Below are 19,525 nucleotides of genomic sequence, written 5' to 3' on the forward strand. Positions count from 1 at the left end.
AATATAAAGTACTTCACAGATTTCCACGTCTACATTAAAGAAAAATAATGTACTGTAATAAAGGAAAGACGACCTGTAAGAGACATCAGATGTGGTTTTTACTGGACCTGTCAACTTTAGGCAGTCATATGAATGTCTTTTTATACAATTTTTCAGTTTTGAACATAGGTCCATCCATTTAGTTAACAGGATTATAAAAAAAAATAACTTTTTTTATTTATTTTAAATAACAGTGCCATTATTGCCAAATGGCTGTCTGGTATTGCAGCTCATATGTGCAGAAATACCAGCCATAGACCATGAAAAAAAGGATGTGAATTTTTAATGAGGGAAAAAAAGCAAAATTAAGCTCATCTTACCAAACAGGCACAACATTTCTAATGAAATTATTCAATTGCAAAAAAAATTAAATACAAAAAAAATTCCAATAGATTCTAACATACTGTATGAGACATGATCATTATATAGCACATACTGGATGCGAATTATATTATAGTGTTTATACATTTAGGCCCCGATTCATCAAAGCTTAAACGCCAGAAAACTGGCATAAAAAGCCACAAAATGTTTGCAAAACTCAGAGATGAGCAAACATTATGTGACTTTTGGTGTATTCACACCAGTTTCTCTCAGTCCACCAATATGGGTGGATCTGGGGCCGGACAGGGGCGTGATGCCACAGTACATCTATTTCATGATGAGCTGTGGCATTCCTTACACCAGAAATATTATTCTAGCAGGATTTTTGGCAAGACACATGGAGGCACATACCACTCCTCACGCTTACTTATCAAGACTGGCATGAAAATCATCGGTCTTGATGAATCAGACATGTGGCATACTGTGAAAATGTCATTCAGCACTTCACAATCTACGGCACATGTATGCAAATTTATGTCAAAGGATAATGATTCAAAGTGGAAAAAAAGCATAAAACTGAGTAAAACGCTGCCACACAACACTGCTGAAAGCATGTACAGTTAGGTCCAAAAATATTTGGATAGTGACAAGTTTTAGAAGTTTACCAAAACAACTATATAATCAATATGGGTTTAAAGTGCAGACTCTCAGCTTTAATTTGATAGTACTCCCATCCTAATTGAGATAAGGGTTTAGGAATGTAGTGATCTCTTTTTCAAGGGACCAAAAGTAATTGGACAATTATCTCAAAAGCTCTTTAGTGGGCTGCATGGGCTATTTCCTTCAATAATTTATCAATTAAGCAGGTGAAAGGTCTGGGGCTGACTCCAAGTATGGTAATTGTACTTAGAATCTGTTAATGTGAACCCACAATATGGCTTCAAATGTCACTGGGTCACTAGTCTTCATTGATGATGTGACTGAAGACAGAAGAAGCCGGACGAATTCTGAAGTGTCCAGAGCTATATATACTCTGCTCAGATTCAAGCAAAAGCAGGAAGGTTTATTAGATGTCGCTTCACAGTACAGATGGAGAATGACCCTAAACATACTGGGAAGGCAACCCAGGAGTTTAAGGTAAAGAAGTGGAATATTCTGCAATGGCTGAGTCATCACCAGATCTCAACCTCATCAATCATGCATTTCACATGCTTAAGGCAAAATCTGAGGCAGAAAGACCCACAAACAAACATCAACTGAAGTCAGCGGCAGTAAAAGCCCGGAAAAGCATCACAAAGGAGAAAACCCTGTGTTTGGTGGCGTCCATGGCTTCCAGAGTTCAAGCAGTCATTGTCTACAAAGGATTCTCCACAAAATATTAAGACTGAACATTTTATTTATAGTAAAGTAAATTTGTCCAATTACTTTTAAGCTCCTGAAATGAGGAGGATTTGTAGAAGAATTATTATCAATTCCTAAATGTTTCACAAGATATTTTTGGTCAATCTCTTTATTAAACCTGAAAGTCTACGCTTCCATTGCTTCTCCGTTGCTTCATTTTAAATAAAAAATAGCGGCATACAGAGGCCAAATCATGAAGATTCAATCACTGGACCTGAGTGCAGAGACACACTTCTAGACCTGAGCGCAGAGACACACTTCTTGACCTGAGTGCAGAGACACACTTCTTGTCATGATTGACTCCTGGCTCAGCTGGAGCTGAGCCTTTTTTTAGTTTCACTTCTGATGCAGGTCACGTTAGGGGTTAATCCTTCCTGCCTCGTTCTGGAGGTCAGGCTGCTTTATTAGGGCACTGTTTCTCTTGGACTTCGCCAGTGATACTTCTGGCTCTGCTGTGTTCTGCTCTTGAGTGACCTGGTGTCTGCCCTGCCCCCTACTGACCTCCGTGTTCACCTGACCTGTTAACCTCCTCTGTTGTCTCTTTCCATCAGTGTCTCTCCCGCTGTCTCCCTGTTCGTTCCTTATCTGTTTACCTTAATTCTGTCTTGTCTTCCCACTCCCCCTCGCTTCTAGGCTCTGATTTCCCGGCTACTGACTATTTTCTTCCCTCTGACTACGTTTAGACTTTGTCCTTGTGTATTTACAAGACCTCATGTTGTGACACGGCTTTCTGACGATTCTACTGCCATCTGGTGGGCTTGACTAGTATTACCTCTGCTAGGGAATTCCCTGCTCATACGTTTCCTCCACTTTTACGCCCCCTTAGAGGTTTACCAGCTAACTACCTTCTCAGATAGTTTCAGGAATCCTCCCAGTCCCACATTACTGCGCTGTACTGCTATTGTACATCTTAGAGTACAGCGTGACACTTCTTGACCTGAGTGCAGAGACTCACTTCTAGACCTGAGTGCAGAGACACACTTCTAGACCTGAGTGCAGAGACACACTTCTTGACCTGAGTGCAGAGACACACTTCTTGACCTGAGTGCAGAGACACACTTCTAGACCTGAGTGCAGAGACACACTTCTAGACCTGAGTGCAGAGACACACTTCTAGACCTGAGTGCAGAGACACACTTCTAGACCTGAGTGCAGAGAAACACTTCTAGACCTGAGTGCAGAGAAACACTTCTAGACCTGAGTGCAGAGACACACTTTGGGTTACAACTTGAGAACACAGACCAAAAATGGTCTTATTTTGGTTCTGAGTTACTCCATTATAAGGATTAGGAAGTTTTTATTTTAGGATGATTACAATACATGAGACAGAAGAGAAAATCTGTTGGCTAAATTGTTAACTTAGACCAATTACATAATCTATAAAGACCTCCACACATATTAGACTAATGTTGGCTGAAATCATCAATATTGGTGGGATTGGCTGTGAGTCTATTTTGTATGGGGTTTCCCGACAAATCCCCAACAGATGATGCCAACAGATGATGCCTAGTCTTATTGAAGACCGTGTAGGAATAACGCCACTTAATCAACTTGGTGCATCTTACCTGTGGTGTGATCCTCACCAGAGATTTTACTCCAGTCAGGACTGGAGTAACATTTTTGGAATAAGAAATGCTAACTTTTGTTGAGTTTGACTCGAGGGCGTAGCTATGCCCTGGGTATTCTCTATATCTACCCCTTTTGACGGTGAGCTGCTTCAAACTGGAGTTAAAATGTGAAAAGTCACAAAGGTTTTGTGCAACATTGTTGCGAAATAATTTGTGACTGTTCAAAGATTTTGATTATAAAGACCTCTTTATTCTCAAAGTCAAAACGATCACTCAGAATTTGCTAGGATCCACTGGAAACAACAGCCAAAGTGCTAGTGTCCAACCTATTTCAATACATGCAGAAAAACAAACAAACCACAAAACATGAGAACAGGTTAACATTTCTAAATCAGTAAATGCTGTAAAGATGAATTCTGGAGTGCCGGAGGCCTTAGCAACAGCATAGTTACATGCTTACTTAGTCGCTGTTTCTCAGCATGAACAAAGGGGTGAGAATGCTATTCCAACGGGTAAAAGATGGGCGGAAAAAAAAACAACTAAAAATAAAAACATTCATTGCTGCCTGTTCTGAATAAAGTGAGAAAGCTCAAGTGTGTGACTCATATTACCATCTACATGCTGATTATTTTCTCCTTTTCTTAAACGTTTTACACACACATCTATTCTATATAAAGTCTTTATAGGTGTCCGTGTGTGTGTTTAAAGCATTTAATAAAAGGTGATAATGAACAACATGTAGATGTTAAGTACTATAAATGCACACAGATACATCGATGTGCACATAAAATAAATACAGTATATCACAAAAGTAAGTACACCCCTCACATTTTTGTAAATATTTCTTCTATCTTTTCATGGGACAACACTGAAGATGTTCACTTTGATATAATGTAAAGTAGTCAGTGTGCAGCTTGTATAACAGTGTAAATTTGGTGTGCCCTCTAAATAACTCAATACACAGCCATTAATGTCAAAACCGTTGGCAAAAAAAAATGGCCATATTGTTCACAAAGTTTCAATATTTTGTGTAGCCACCATTATTTTCAAGCACTGCTTTAACTCTCTTGGGCATGGTGTTCACTAGAGCTTCACAGTAACCACTGCATCCTCTTCCATCCTCCATGATGACATCACGGAGCTAGTGGATGTTCGAGACCTTGCACTCCTCCACATTCCGTTTGAGCATGTCCCACAGATGCTTTATAGGGTTTAGGTCTGGAGACATGCTTGACCAGCCAACACCTTTACCTTCAGTTTCTTTAGCAAGTTAGTGATCATCTTACAGGTGTGTTTGGGGTCATTATGTTGGAATACTGCCCTGCGGTTCAGTTTACGAAGGAAGTGGGATCATGCTCTGCTTCAGTATGTCAGAGTACAAGTTGGCTATTCATGGTTTCCTCAACAAACTGTAGCTCCCCACAGTCAACAGCACTCATGCAGTCCAAAATTATGACACTCACACCACCATGCTTGACTTTAGGCAAGGCACATTTGTCTTTGTGCTCCTCACCTGGTTGCTGCCACACACACTTGACAACATCTGAACCAAATAAGTTTATCTTAGTCTCATCTACCAAAGAACAAAGTTCCAGGAATCCATGTCCTTAGTCTGCTTGTCTTCAGCAAACTGTTTTTGGATTCTTGGGCATCATTCTTTAGTAAAGGCTTCCTTCTGGGCCGACAGCCAAGCAGATTAATTTTATGCAGTCTGCGGCACATGATCTGAGCACTGACAGACTGACTCCCCCATCTCTTTAACCTCTGCAGAAATGCTGGCAGCACTCATATGTCTATTGCAAAAAGAAAACCTGTGGATATGAAGCTCAGCACTCAACTTCTTTGGATGACCATGGTGAGGCCTGTTCTAAGTAGAACTTGTCTGGTTACACAGCTGTCTGGTCTTGGTAACCCTTCCACTGACCAGTATGAGAGAGTGTGAGAGTGATAAAACCAAATTTCTCAAACCTGCTCCTTATGCACACCTGAAACCATAAAGGGAAAATGGATAGTTGGGGACTATTTGGCTAATTTCACTTAGGCTTGTACTCACTTTTGATGACAGTGGTTTTTTGACATTATTAGCTGTGTGTTGAGCTATATAGCGGGCCCACCAAATTTACACTGTTATACAAGCTTAAGACAAACCAACAAAATGGAGTAACGCATCCACTAAATCATATAATTTATTCCAAAAATTCGTTAAAATCGCATATATCAAATAACAGTACAAAGGTCAAAATATAAGGAGGAATGTTATAGACATAAATCCCACGAGCAGGGGAGGAGACCCAAGAAAGTCGAAAGACATTCAAAAGGAGAATCGCTGGCTACATAACATCAGTCTGAGGGTGGGAAGCAATAGTGAGTATATGTATCATATCACAGCTAAATTAGACAAGCGGATTTACCAACATAACAACCCCCCACAGTAGTGTATATATAGGGTATGCTGGGGCACCTCAGGAGGTCCTCTTCATTAAACATGGTTAAGCTGACATTTCAACATTGATATACCCTACTGTGGGGTTGTTTATATGGGTAGATCCATTATGACTAATTTAGAGGTGATTTGATATATATACTCACTATTCCATCCCACCTTGAGACTGATGTTATGTAGTCAGTGATTCTCCTTTTGAATGTCTTTGGACCTTCTTGGGACTCATCCCCTACTAGTGGGATTTAGGTCTACAACATTCCTCCTTAATTATATTTTGACCTTTGTACTGTTATTTGATATATGCGATTTTAAAGACTTGTTCAATAAATTATATATTTTAGTAGATGTGTTACTCCATTTCTTTGTTTGTCTTATGATGGTTAGGAGTATATTCAAGATGAAATATTGAGGGAGAAAATATAATAATATTTGCATTACTTCTGTATGTTTGACTCTTAGAATAGTGCCTGATGAATTATTTGTTGTTAATGGTTATACAGGCTGTACACTGACTACTTTACATTGTAATAAAGTGTCATACTGTATCTTCAGTGTTATCGCATGAAAAGATATAAACAAAATGTATAAAAAACCGTGAGGGGTGAACACACTTTTCTCATATACTACGGTATATACTGTATCCACAGACATATCAATATATACCTATACTGTAGATGTATACCATATATATATATATATACACACCCACACACACACACACACACACACACACACACACACACACACACACACACACACACACACACACACACACACATATATATTACACACCTACAAATCTATAAGCCACTTGAACGCTGATGTTTGTCACATCATGAATAAATACATTGACAGATCTTTTGTGCAAAATGTATTTATATGCTAATTAAATTATCATGGAACATGAATAGTTGTGTTCACACCAAGTATTTCACTAATTAGGCTTTCATTAACAACCAGAATACATCATATAGTCAGACGGAGCATCTGTAGAGATCATTACTACTTATCTATGTTAAATAGATACTTTTTGGCACCTCTTTTTTATTAAAGAGACATAGTCTAACCTTACAGTACTGTTAAATGCTACATGAATATATTGAACAATGAAGGAGAGAGGTTATGGCTTTTACACGTAAAGGTGAACCTAAACTTACAGATATGGCATATGCCAAGCGAACGTTTGTTGTGCCACATATATTGGTTTAGTGCAAAAGTATATTCAACATAAAAGTTGCATACCGTGGGCACTTCAATACAAAGTAAATGAGAGCTTGTGCTAAGCAGGTTTGCTTAAAGAGTCCCATATGAATTAGGCTACTTTCACACATCCGTTTTTTTCGATCAGTCACAATCTGGTGTGTGCCTGATGCAACGGATCCGGTGCAAATTGTGGTAAAATGGATGCGACAGATCCGGTAAAAAAACGGATCAGGTGTAACAGTTTGTACCGAGAATTCAGATGTGGCCGCTCGCGGGTAACCTGAGTGACATCACCGCTGATATCGCGTCTCACTTCAGTTGCTCCGTGGAGCTCACAGGAGCGGCAGTGTTCTACGACCGCTCCTGTCAGTTTCCGATGTAGCAGAGCTGAAAGCGTCGTGGGACCTCGTGTGGATTATGCCGGACCTGCAGGGTGTTTGGGGATTAATAAAGTGATGAAAAAGGGTGTTTTTTTGTCTTTTATTTCAAATAAAGGATTTTTCGGTGTTTGTGTTTATTTACTTTCACTACAGATTAATCCTGGGGGTGTTTCAAAGATGCCTGCCATGATTAATCAAGGACTATGGGCTGCCATTAACTCCTTATTACCCCGATTGCCACCGCACCAGGGCAATTCGTGATGAGCTGGGAAGAGTCCCGGGACTGTCGCAACTAATGGCTGCTGGCTGATGTTTTTAGGCTGGGGGCTCCCCATAACGTGGGGCTCCCCATCCTGAGAATACCAGCCTTCAGCCATGTGGCTTTACTTTGGCTGGTATCAAAATTGGGGGGGACCACACGTCGTTTTTTTAAAATTATTTATTTTACTGCAAGATATAGACCGGCTCACCGGCGGCTGTGGTTGGTTGAAGTGAGACAGCTGTCACTCAGCGATGGGGCTCGTCTAACTGCAACAAATCATAGGCACCGGTGGGCAGGCAGGGGAAGCAGTGAATACGAGATGGATTAATGAGCGGTCAACATTTTCAAAAGCAAGAGAAGCCGCCGGAGCAGTGTGACAGCTGTGCAGCGCCACGCCGGTGATCGGTGAGTATGAGAGAGGGGTTGAGAGAGAGAGACCAACATCGACAGAGAGAAATAGAGACGGACATCGACAGAGAGAGAGAGAGAGACTGGCCGACATCGACAGAGAGAGACCGACATCGACAGAGCGAGACCGACATCGACAGAGAGAGAAAGAGAGACCGACAGACAGAGAGAGAGAGAGAGAGAGGCCAGAAATTAATTTGCATCTCATCTGAGCATGCTCAAATTAAAAAAATGAAACAGTCACTGGAATGCTTTTTTTACCGCATTCCGACGGATCTGGCACCCATAGGCTTTTTTAATCCAACACGCCGCACCTTGCTGGAGATAAAAAACGTCTCAGTGTGCATCCATTCTGGCAGCCGGACCAGCAACTTTTGCCGGATCCGGTGCATGCCGGATGAAACGCGATGCCATGTGGCACAATCCGGTGCTAATAAAAGTCTATGTGGAAAAAAACTGATCCGGCGACAATAGACGTCAGATCAGTTTTGTCCACAATTCGCCAGATTGTGCCTGACGGGGAAAAACGGATGTGTAAAAGCAGCCTTAGACTAACATTGCCCGAATCTGCCAATATTGACAGGTTCAGCAAACAGTACAATGCGTACATGGGTTCCATTATTATACGGAAAGAGAATAACTGCAGATCCATTTGTCTTGTAAGAAATAAGCTGCCACCAAAGATGTTTGGCAGCTGCTCTCTCAGAGTACACTCCTGTTTGAGGGAGAGTAGGGAAGATAGTTGCCCACCAAACAGCAGCTATATAAAGTGTATGGGGGGTTTAATACCTGCAGTTATATGGTAACTACAGCAGCAGTAATTTCGTAGTACATATTTTACATGCTATTGAATCATTCTGTGCATCAGTAGATGCAAGAGAGTAGAAAAATACATTACTTTTAGTCAAGAGAATATTAATAAACGTCTGTTAAAACCCTTTTCCATACAATAGTGCAGCATCCACAAAAATAAGACAACAAAGGCTATGTACAAAAGAGAAGGTATCAGCTCACCCAGGATAAGGAAGTCTATCTTTCCATGATGAATCTTGTAGAATGGCAAGTATCCAAGTAAAAAAATGTGAATCCAGCAAAACAAATCCCTAAAAAAAAATGGTAGTTTAATGAAAATCCAGCAAAATCCAATCCAACACTGAAGAACCACAGACGCATTTCAGACTATGTCTTGACTCATTGCTGGCAACAAGTAAAGACGTTGTCTGAAATGCATTTGCGGTTCTTAGAGGTGGTTTGATTGGATTTTAATGAATTTTCATTAAACTACCATTCTTAGGATCTGTTTTGCTGGACTCAGATTTTTCAACAAAGGCTATGTTCTCACAAACGCATTTGCAGTCAGTGTGCTGTCCGTGTCCGCAATGGATTCCCACAGACAGTACACTGGCCAATGTTACTCAAGGTGCAAGAACACATGAATGATTTCCCAGAGAAACAGCACATGTCATCCATTTTGCAGACTAGTCAGTGCTATTTTAAATTGCAGGGAGCTTTTGCACCTGTGCACGGCGTGGATGAGTACATGGAGCTACAAACGGAGAGTCACGACCGCCCGAGAATTTCAGTCTTCTAAATGAAGCCATAGGCAGACATTAGGGACCTTTGTTTTAATAAAAATACATACCTCAAACTCCAAGTAGTGATCTTTCATCTTGTATTCATCTATTTCCTTGGCCTTCACCTTCTTGTCAGGTGGATATGAGCGATGCTCAGCCAGCTCAGTGGAGATTTGTTTGAGTTTTGTTTCATGTGATTTCAGCTGTTCATCCTGTAATGAGATGATCTCAAAGTTATTTTAATGCTTTAGGTCACATTTTACTGATGTAAAAAGCTATTTATCAAACTCGCTTTTCACTTTCAGAGTTGTCTGCTGCTAGAGAACTTAAAGGGAACCTATCAGTAGGTTTTGGTATGTATTCTGAGATCACCATCATGTAGGGTCAAAGAGCCTCGTTCCAAGGATGTCTCACTTGCTCAGCAGCTGGGTGCAGTTTCAGTGTTTTATCAGTAGAACATTATCACTGTAAAACTAAGCGTCTCGTGCCAGGCAATCCAGCTAACCTGTGTAACCCCGCCCCCAGGACTGGTTAACAGGTTGCTGACAATGTAAAGTATACACAGGATGCTGTCAGGCCGGTTTCACACATCCGGCATTTCGCAATGGCATCGCGGCAAGCTCCGGTTACATGCTCCAGTCACATGACAGCATGTGACCGGAGCTTGCAGCGATGCCATTGTACTGTACTGGAGTGTGACGGATTCGGCAAAGCGGCGAAATGCCGAATGTGTGAAACCGGCCTTGGGGATTTTATCAAAGCAGCACCAAGCAGTCTGATAACTGACATATCACTGGAATCAGGGTCTCTACCCTTACATTATGCTGCCCTAAGAGTAAATAGCAAAAAAACCCTGCTGACTTTGACAGCACTTTCATTCCTTGTTATTCAGGGCTGTGGAGTCCTGTTGGTATTCTTACTTAATAATTAACATTTTTAACTGTATATATGTACATAAATGTCTATCAGTCATTGAGAAGGACCGCTCAGTGGACTCCTAAGCTCAAAATAATGATAATAATCTTTATTTCTATAATGCCAACATATTCCGCAGCGCTTTACAATTCAGGAGGATCATATACAAATATGTTATATATTTTATACAAATACAATATTTAGAGGGAAAAAAGACAACCCTGCTCGTGAGAGCAATCTACAATGAGATGGGGGGGACAAGGTACAAGTGCTTATGTACAATGACAATCCAGCCATTTCAAGGAAATGGGGGATAGATAATGGCTTCCTGGACCAGTTGGTCAGAACCTTGAGATGCATTTGGGTGCGGTGGAGTTTGACGTGGGGTTATGTTCTGAGAAGCTGTGGAGGGATTATGTGAATTTAGTTCGGCTAGGGAGTGTGATAGTCCGTCCTAAAAAGATGCATTTTTAGGGTGCGTCTGAAGCTGAGTAAAGGCCCTGTCACACACAAAGATAAATCTGCGGCAGATCTGTGGTTGCAGTGAAATTGTGGACAATCAGTGCCAGCTTTGTGGCTGTGTACAAATGGAACAATATGTCCATGATTTCACTGCAACCACAGATCTGTCAAAGATTTAGCTCTGTGTGTGACGGGGCCTTAAGTTGTGATTCAAACTTCTTGGGGTAGAGCGTTCCAGAGGATTGGTGCAGCTTGGCAGAAGTCTTGGATTTGGGAGTGGGAGGTTCGAATTAGTGTGGATGTTAGTCGAAAGTCATTTGCAGAGCGTAGAGAATGGGTGGGGTGATAGAGAGGAGGGTGGAGATGTAGGGGGTTCCGCACTGTGGAGAGCTTTGTGGGTGAGAACAAGCAGTTTGAATTGGATCTTGTGATATATGGGCAACCAGTGCAATGACTGGCACAGAGAGGAGGCATCTGAGTAGCAGTTAGCCAGATAGGTGACCCTGGCTGCTGCATTAAGGATGGACTGTAGAGGAGAGAGTCTAGTTAGGGGGAGAACAATTAATAGAGAGTTACAGTAGTCAAGGCAGGAGTGGGTCAGGGCCACGATGAGGGTTTTTGTCGTTTCCATTGTGAGAAAGGGGCGGATTCTAGAGATGTTCTTGAGGTGCAAGCGGCAGGAGCAGGCAAGAGATTGTATGTGGGAGATGAAGGAGAGATCAGTGTCAAGTATAACACCCAGACAGCGGGCTTGCTGCCTAGAACTTATCGTTGTGCCACACACAGATAGGGAGATGTCCGGTTTAGGAAGGTTGGAAGACGGAGGAAAAAGAAGTTCAGTTTTGGAAAGCTTAAGTTTCAGATAGAGAGCAGACATGATGTTGCAAGCTGCAGTCAGGCAGTCACTTCACAAAGCTATATATTACAGTGCTCAGCTAATTTTGTTCTATATAAAGTTATCAGACTACATCTTCAATGTGACAGGTTCCTTTAACCCCTCGCTACCCTGTGTCCATATGTGGTGAGTGGCTCATTCCCGTGAATCTCCATACTTTTTTAGCACAGTGATGGTGGTACACACTGTGCTGACATCATTACTTGTAAATGCCAGATATAATATACAGCTGATATTGAGCAGAATCGGATATGAATTCAAATAATGCAGTTAACAGTGACTAGTGGGGGGCAGCACTGCACAACAGTGAATTACATCCTACCAGAAGCAGCACCTAATAGACTGCCAGTTTACATAAGCATACAAGGACTAAAAAAAAAGTTGGAGGATTTGCATGAAATGTGGCAACTCGAAAAAATGAAAATGAAAGCACAAAACACGAAGATCGCAAATGTTCAAATTAATGGTCACCCACTTTGGTGAATCATAACAGAATGTCAAATGTCTGATGTTTTGTGCCAGCTGTAAAATTTGGTGGAGGAGGGATAATAGTATTGGGTTGTTTTCCATGGGTTGTCATGCCTCTTAGTTTCAGTCAAGGGAAATTTTGTATTCAACTTTGGGAGAACAGTGTGGCAAAGGCCCTGTTCTCTTCCAGAATGACTGTGTTCCAGTACACAAAGCAATATCTCGCATGTTTGGGTGAGTGTGGTGTGGAAAATCCTGTCTGAACGGCCCAGAGCGCTGACCTCAAACTCATTGAATACCATTGGAATAAATTAGAAGAATGATTGTAAGCCATGCCTTCTGGTCCAATAATATTGTTTGACCTCAGAAAGATCTTCTGGATAAACGATAAAAAAATTCACACAGCCACACTCCAAAATCTTATAGAAAGTCTTCCCATAAGAGTGAGAGCTGTTTTTGGCTTCAAAAACGGTGAGTAACTGTTTAGATTGAGAGTAGATAAATTGCCATAGACACTCCAAAATCGTATAAAAAGCCTTTGCAGAAGATTGGAAACAGTTTGGGCTACAAAGGGGGGACCAACTCCATATTAACCTCTTCATGAGCTTGGATGTATACATATGTCCTAGGTCATATCTCCCCGGTAACCGCGGGATCTGCAGCGAGCCCGCGGTAATTCCCGCAGATGTCTGCTGATCCAATCAGCAGACATATGTGGCTAACAGGCGCGGATGGATCAGAGATCCACATGCGCCTGCTTACCACTTAGATCGTACTGTCAAGATCTAACAGTGCAATGGCCCAGTGACGCCATTATGGGGCACCATGTTAGTGCCATTGTAGTGTGGAGTCAGTGATAACCCCTGACGCTACCATGACGTATTTCCCATGAGAGCCGATAGAGCGCTGACATTTCTCCTGATCAGAGTGATGCTGCATCATCGCTCTGATCAGGACAAGCGATTCTATGGTACAGTGATAAAATCCCCTAAGGGGACTAGTAAAAACGATAAAAAAAAACTTTTAAAAATATGAAAATTAAAAAACAAAACAAAACAACACTTTCACCCCATTGAAAATAAAACAATTAAAAAAAAAATAAAAATATACACATATTTGGTATCACTGACTTCAGAAATGCCCGATCTATTAAAATATAAAATCAATTAATCTGATTGGTATACTACGTAGCGATAAAAAAAATCCAAACACCAAAATTAGTTTTTTGGTCGACACAAAATTTCATTAAAATGCAATAACAGGCGATCAAAATATTGTATCTATAAAAAAATGGTATAATTAACCCCTTTACGGCTAAGGAAGTATTGGTACATCTTTGGTCGCCTTCCTCCAGTTAACGCAGCCTTCACGGGGTAATCCCCATATATGTCTGCTGATCTGATCAGAACACATGTGTGGCTATCAGAGATCCATCTGCGCCTGTTAACCCCTTAGATCGCGCTGTCAAATACTGACAGCGCGATTTAAATAACAAGACCACGGGGTGCTAATGTCTTGTCATGGTAGCGTGGGGTCAGCTGATGATCTTTGACGCTACCATGACTCACTTCCTGTGAGAGCCGACAAAGCACCAGCACTCACAGGAGATGAGCATTTCTGCTGATCAGAGCATCATTGCTCTGGCAATAGACACAGGCAATCAGACTGCAGTGTGAGGTAGAGACCACCTATATTCTAAATGGTCACTATGTATCACAGTTGAGGAAGCCCCCTGCAATATAAACATGAAATGTTTACTATGGAATTTGTAGTTCCACAACTCTTGGTAATATATTAAGGGTCAGGGTCTCTTTAAGAATAGCCATAGTGTTGAATGGGTCTGGCCATCCAGATACTCCACCTATGGGTGTGTCTGACACGTGTCTTAATGAGGTTACTTGGAAAATGGTAAGGGAAAGACTGCAGCCAGTATTGCAGTATTTTATTTTCAATGGGACAAAAAAATGAAAAATCGCTGGAGGGTAGAATGTGATGTCAAAAAAGCTCCTGAAGGTGAAATGTTTAGCTGTTCTAAAAATGTTGTCCATATAATATATAGAACACATTAATATGAAACAAATATTTGCAAATAGATTGATACTACTGAGCAATATAGGAAGAAATTAGGTAGTAAAAAAAATCCTGCCTCCCCAACGTTACTGAACTAGCACATGAGCATCAAAACCCAAATGTGTAATTCCTTCCTAAATGTCTGTAGATGTGGGAAGAAAATGAATTCAGGCTTGAAATAACTTTCTAAGTGAAGAACTTTCGATGATTAATTAAAGCCGAGCATGTCATTATCACATAGCAATCTGTGCCAAAGGCACAGGTTGAATCACAAACCTTAGACAGCTTGGTAGTGGTAGCAGGCAGCAACGGGCGGCTAAATTTCTTCTGGGATCCTATAGCAGCTGGGAACGGTGGAGCAGAAAACACTGCAGCCACACAATTAATTTTATTTATCCATGATTCCATCTCCTCTGTGCTCCTATAAGAATGAAAAAATGAATAAGTATTGTGTGTGGTCATCACAGCAAAACTGATCGCTAGTATTAAGATATGTACAATTTGCTAAACTGTAATCTCAGCAGCGTGAATAGTAGTCACCAATTTATATGTAATGCATATCAATGCAACCCTGATGAACACATTAAGTATGGAATAATACTTCAACTTTCTTAGAAAATTAGGATCAAATGGACTAGCAATGTATATTCACAAAATTAATAAGGAGACAACCCCTTTAAGTTTGAGAGCACAGTTTAAAGGGAACGTGTCTGGTGCAATATGCACCCAGAACCACGAGCAGTTCTGGGTGTATATTGCTAATCCCTGCCTAACCGTCCCTGTAGACACTACCATAGATAAAGAGATATTTAGAAGATGTATTTTCTAAACATCCTTTATGATTTGCTAATGAGCACAGGGACTAATCGCAAGGGCGTTATATCCCCCGACTAGTCCTCCCCCTTAGCATGTTAGCACGCCTTGAAGAGGGTGGGCTAGTCGGGGGAAGTAACATTCTTGTGACTAGTCCATGGCCTCATTAGCAAATCATAAAGGATCCTTAGAAATACATTTTCTAAAGACCTCTTTATCTATGCTAGTGTATACAGGGACAGTTAGGCAGGGATTAGCAATATACACCGAGAACTGCTCGTGCTTCTGGGTGCATATTAGACCTGACAGGTTCACTTTAAGAACAGTGTTGCTAAGTTTGTGAAACCTTCAAAATTCTCTATATTTCTGCACGAATTTAGCCTAAAATTACATGAGATTGTCACACAAGTCCTAGAAGTGGTAAAATAGAACCAAATGAAACACATTAATCAAAAAAATTAGACTGTCATTTCATTATGTAGGAAAATGATCTAATATAATGTCTGTGAGTGGCAAAAGTATTCCAATCTTTACTGTAGGGTTAGCCAATAATTTGAAGTCTCGTGTTTTTAATCAATGGGGATAACAATCAAGAGTGAGTGGGTGATCTGCTTTATTAAACAACCAATATCTATCAATTGCTTATCTTCACAACACATAAGGAAGTATATCATGGCATGAACAAAGGAGAATTCTGGACACCTTAGAAGAACTTGTTGATGCTCATGAGGCTGGAAAAAATTACAAATAGTGATTAGCAGACCCAGACTGTAAAACTCCAGACCCACGTGGTTTCAAAGGTGCCAGAGTGCCGGACCCGGGCCCGAGATTCCAGATATTGATCCGGATACGGCACTGGGGAAATTAAAAAATAAGGGAAAAATAAAGAAAATAAGAATGAAGCAAGCGCTTCATACTTACGAAGGCTCTGGCGCGGCTGTAAACTGCTCCCACGTGGCTGTACACTGCTCCTGCAACCTCTCCTTCACTTTCTGGGCCGCTCATCATTGTTCATCCATATGCACTGCTTTCCCCACTGACGACCAGTGTCTGTGATTGAATGCAGTCAGATGCGCCCCCAGCCTGTGTGACAGCATCTGACTGCAACCAATCACAGGTGCTGTCTGTGGGTTAGTATTGCGGTGCAAAAATAAATAAAACAATTGGTGTAGGCCCCCATATTATGATACCTAGCACAGCTAAAGCATACGGCTACAGGCTGCAGCCTCAAACTCTGGGCTTATCTTGGTTGTGTATCAAAATAAGAAGAACCACATGCAGCTTTTCTTAAAAAAAATTAAATAATTTTAAAAAAACGGCGTGCGGTACCTCCCTACCTACCTAACCTAACAAAAACCACTATTTACCTATAGATATAAAGGTGATCTGTAAATAGTTTTATAATCATGTCTGGCAATGTCACTGGAATAGTGATAAAGAGCGAGAAAATTAAGTTACATTTTCCCTGCAGCCGCTTGCGTCATTGGGGCGATGCCAGAGGCTGTAACAGTTACTGCCCATTACTCATTACCTCCTGCACCTTGACTGAAAGCCTGCACCACACACAACCTGTAGATGGATGTAGTGCTGTTCGGGAAAACAGCAGCTATGTATGTCTAATCCTGCACAAACCCCTTAAGGGCGGCTTTGCACATTGCAACATCGCACATGCGATGTCTGTGGGGTCAAATCGAAAGTGACGCACTTACGGCGTCACTTTCAAGATTGTAGTGTGTATGGTAAATGCTAGATGATACAATTAACGAGCGCAAAAGCGTCGTTATCGTATCATCGTTGCAGGCTCCGACTTTTTCATAATTATGCTGCAGCGACAGGTACGATGTTGTTCCTCGTTCCTGCCATTAAGGAATAACGTTTGGAACTCCATTCTATGTCTGAACTGGGTGCAAAAAACCTAAAAAACATCACTATGGGGAGATAAGGTATGCACACCAGTGACTATGGAAGGGGAATACATGGAATAGCAGAAACTGCTGTGTGAATACTGACATGAAAAATTCAATAGCTATTTGTAAGAATGAAATGTGAAAAATGGAACCTGCATTACTGCCATGAATATATGAATAATGTTCCTCGTTCCTGCGGCAGCACACATCGCTGTGTATGAAGCGATGTGTGCTGCCGTGTATGAAGCCGCAGGAGCGAGGAACATCTCCTTACCTGCCGCCGGCGGCTATGAGGAAGGAAGGATGTGGGCGGGATGTTTACATCTTGCTCATCTCCGCCCCTCCGCCGCTATTGGCCGCCTGCCGTGTGACGTCTCTATGACGCCGCACGACCCGCCCCTTTAGGAAGGAAGCGTGTGAAGCTGGCGTTGCGATAATTTTCGCTACGCCAGCTATCACAAGATATTGTACCTGCGACGGGGGCGGGGACTATCGCGTGCGACATCGCAGCATCGGCTTGCGATGTCGCAACGTGCAAAGCCCGCCTAAGCCTTTGTGCTTCTCTTAAACTAAAGCCTTCTTCATATCTGCTGGAGCTGTACAAGTTTTCTATATTATTTACCACATACAAAATTTACCAATATTTAAAAAAACAAAACAAAAAAAAACCTTTAAGCTAAAAATAGATATTTTTTTTATGTTCTTGTAGCTACAAAACAGTAAGATGTATTTTATGACCCAAGTGAAATCCTTCCTTCGTGCTTATGAAGGCTTACTTCCCCAACAATGGTTTGGTCATTGTAGCTGGCTGTATTTCTATATTGGGGACATTATACCGCGCAGAATAGGCAGTACTGTGCGTCACAGTAAATGTTTTATTATACTATGGTTATAAAGCGAGTGGGAGAGTGTCCTACAAGTGTCTATTAATTACATATATAGCTGTAATTTAATCTATCACTTTAACACTGTTCATATAAGAAACAACCTAAACAGCACTTGTCTCATTATATTCAACATTCTGTAAAATTACTAATCTCTGAACTCATAAATAATTAGAGGTTTTTTTTGCTGGTAAAGGAAACTAGAGTATAATATATGATTAAAAGAGTGTTTAAACATCCAGCAATGCTTCAATTAGATACTATATTACATATATTCTAATCACATACTTGTCACTAACCTAAAGAAAGACACTGGAAAAAGACGCAATTTGAATGCGCAAGCTAAGAATGTGAAGGACCATATGGAATGGCATATCCTTCTGCAGTGACTCTTTAGGACAAGTAAGCTGCATTCAAGGGTTAATCTTATCAGCATACAGTACATGGTCAAAACTGTAAAATGCTGTTTGCAATATATTGATATTAAAAATCCTCAAGAAAGGAGGATTTTTTTCTTTTAGTGGTTCTAGCTTGTTCAGTTTATTAGCAGCAGTGCCAAGACTCTTAAGCGGGCTTTACACGCTACGATATTTCTAGCAATTGCTAGCGATATCATACGCAAAAGCACCCGCTCCCGTCGTGCATGCAATATCGTGTGATCGCTGCCGCAGCGAACATTACCGCTACGGCAGCGTCACACGCACTTACCTGGTCGGTGGCGTCGCTGTGACTGCCGAACAATCCCTCCCTCAAGGGGGGGGAGTGCGTTCGACGTCACGGTGACATCACTAAGCGGCCAATCAAAGCGGAGGGGCGGAGATGAGCGGGACGAACATCCCGCCCACCTTCTTCCTTCCTCATTTCGGGCGGGATGCAGGTAAGGTGAGGTTCCTCGCTCCTGCGGTATCACAGACAGCAATGTGTGCTGCCGCAGGAACAAGGAACAACATCTATAAACAACCATTAACAATTTTTGGTTTTAGGACGACCTCTCCACGGTGAACGATTTTCACCACTTTGGAGGACGTTTAAAGTCGCTTTTAAGTGTTACACACTGCAATACCGTTAATGACGCCGGATGTGCGTCACTAACGACGTGACCCCGACGATAAAACATTAACGATATCGTAGCGTGTTAGGCCGGCGTCAAACGGGACGATCTTTCGGGTGATCGCACCCACCCCCGTCGTTTGTGCGTCACAGGCAATTAGTTGCCCGTGGCGCACAAAGGCGTTAACCCCATGTCACACACACTTACCTCCTGGACGAAGTCACTGTGGGCGGCGAACATCCTCTTCCTGAAAGGGGAGGAACGTTCGGCGTCATAGCGACGTCACACAGCGGCCGCCCAGTAGAAGCGGAGGGGCGAAGATGAGCGGGACGTAACATCCCGCCCACCTCCTTCCTTCCGCATTGCTGCCGGGACGCAGGTAAGCTGTGTTCGTCTTTCCCAGGGTGTCACACAGAGCGATGTGTGCTGCCTCGGGAACGATGAACAATCAGAGCACAGAA

At 41.8% G+C, this 19,525-nt stretch overlaps 1 protein-coding gene across 5 annotated transcripts in view; it reads right to left on the reverse strand.

The window, feature by feature from the left end:
- Window positions 1-19,525, reverse strand: part of PSD3 (pleckstrin and Sec7 domain containing 3) — a 926,316-nt gene that overhangs the window by 39,537 nt on the left and 867,254 nt on the right. For all 5 annotated transcript variants that reach the window (XM_075352479.1, XM_075352480.1, XM_075352481.1 and 2 more), the window contains 2 exons: window positions 14,686-14,830; window positions 9,668-9,811 (listed from right to left, as the gene is read on the reverse strand). In XM_075352479.1, coding sequence (XP_075208594.1) covers window positions 9,668-9,811; window positions 14,686-14,830 — 289 coding nt within the window. The remainder of the gene's footprint in view (window positions 1-9,667; window positions 9,812-14,685; window positions 14,831-19,525) is intronic.

Source organism: Anomaloglossus baeobatrachus, chromosome 1, assembly GCF_048569485.1.
Source record: "Anomaloglossus baeobatrachus isolate aAnoBae1 chromosome 1, aAnoBae1.hap1, whole genome shotgun sequence".
NCBI lineage: Eukaryota > Metazoa > Chordata > Amphibia > Anura > Aromobatidae > Anomaloglossus > Anomaloglossus baeobatrachus.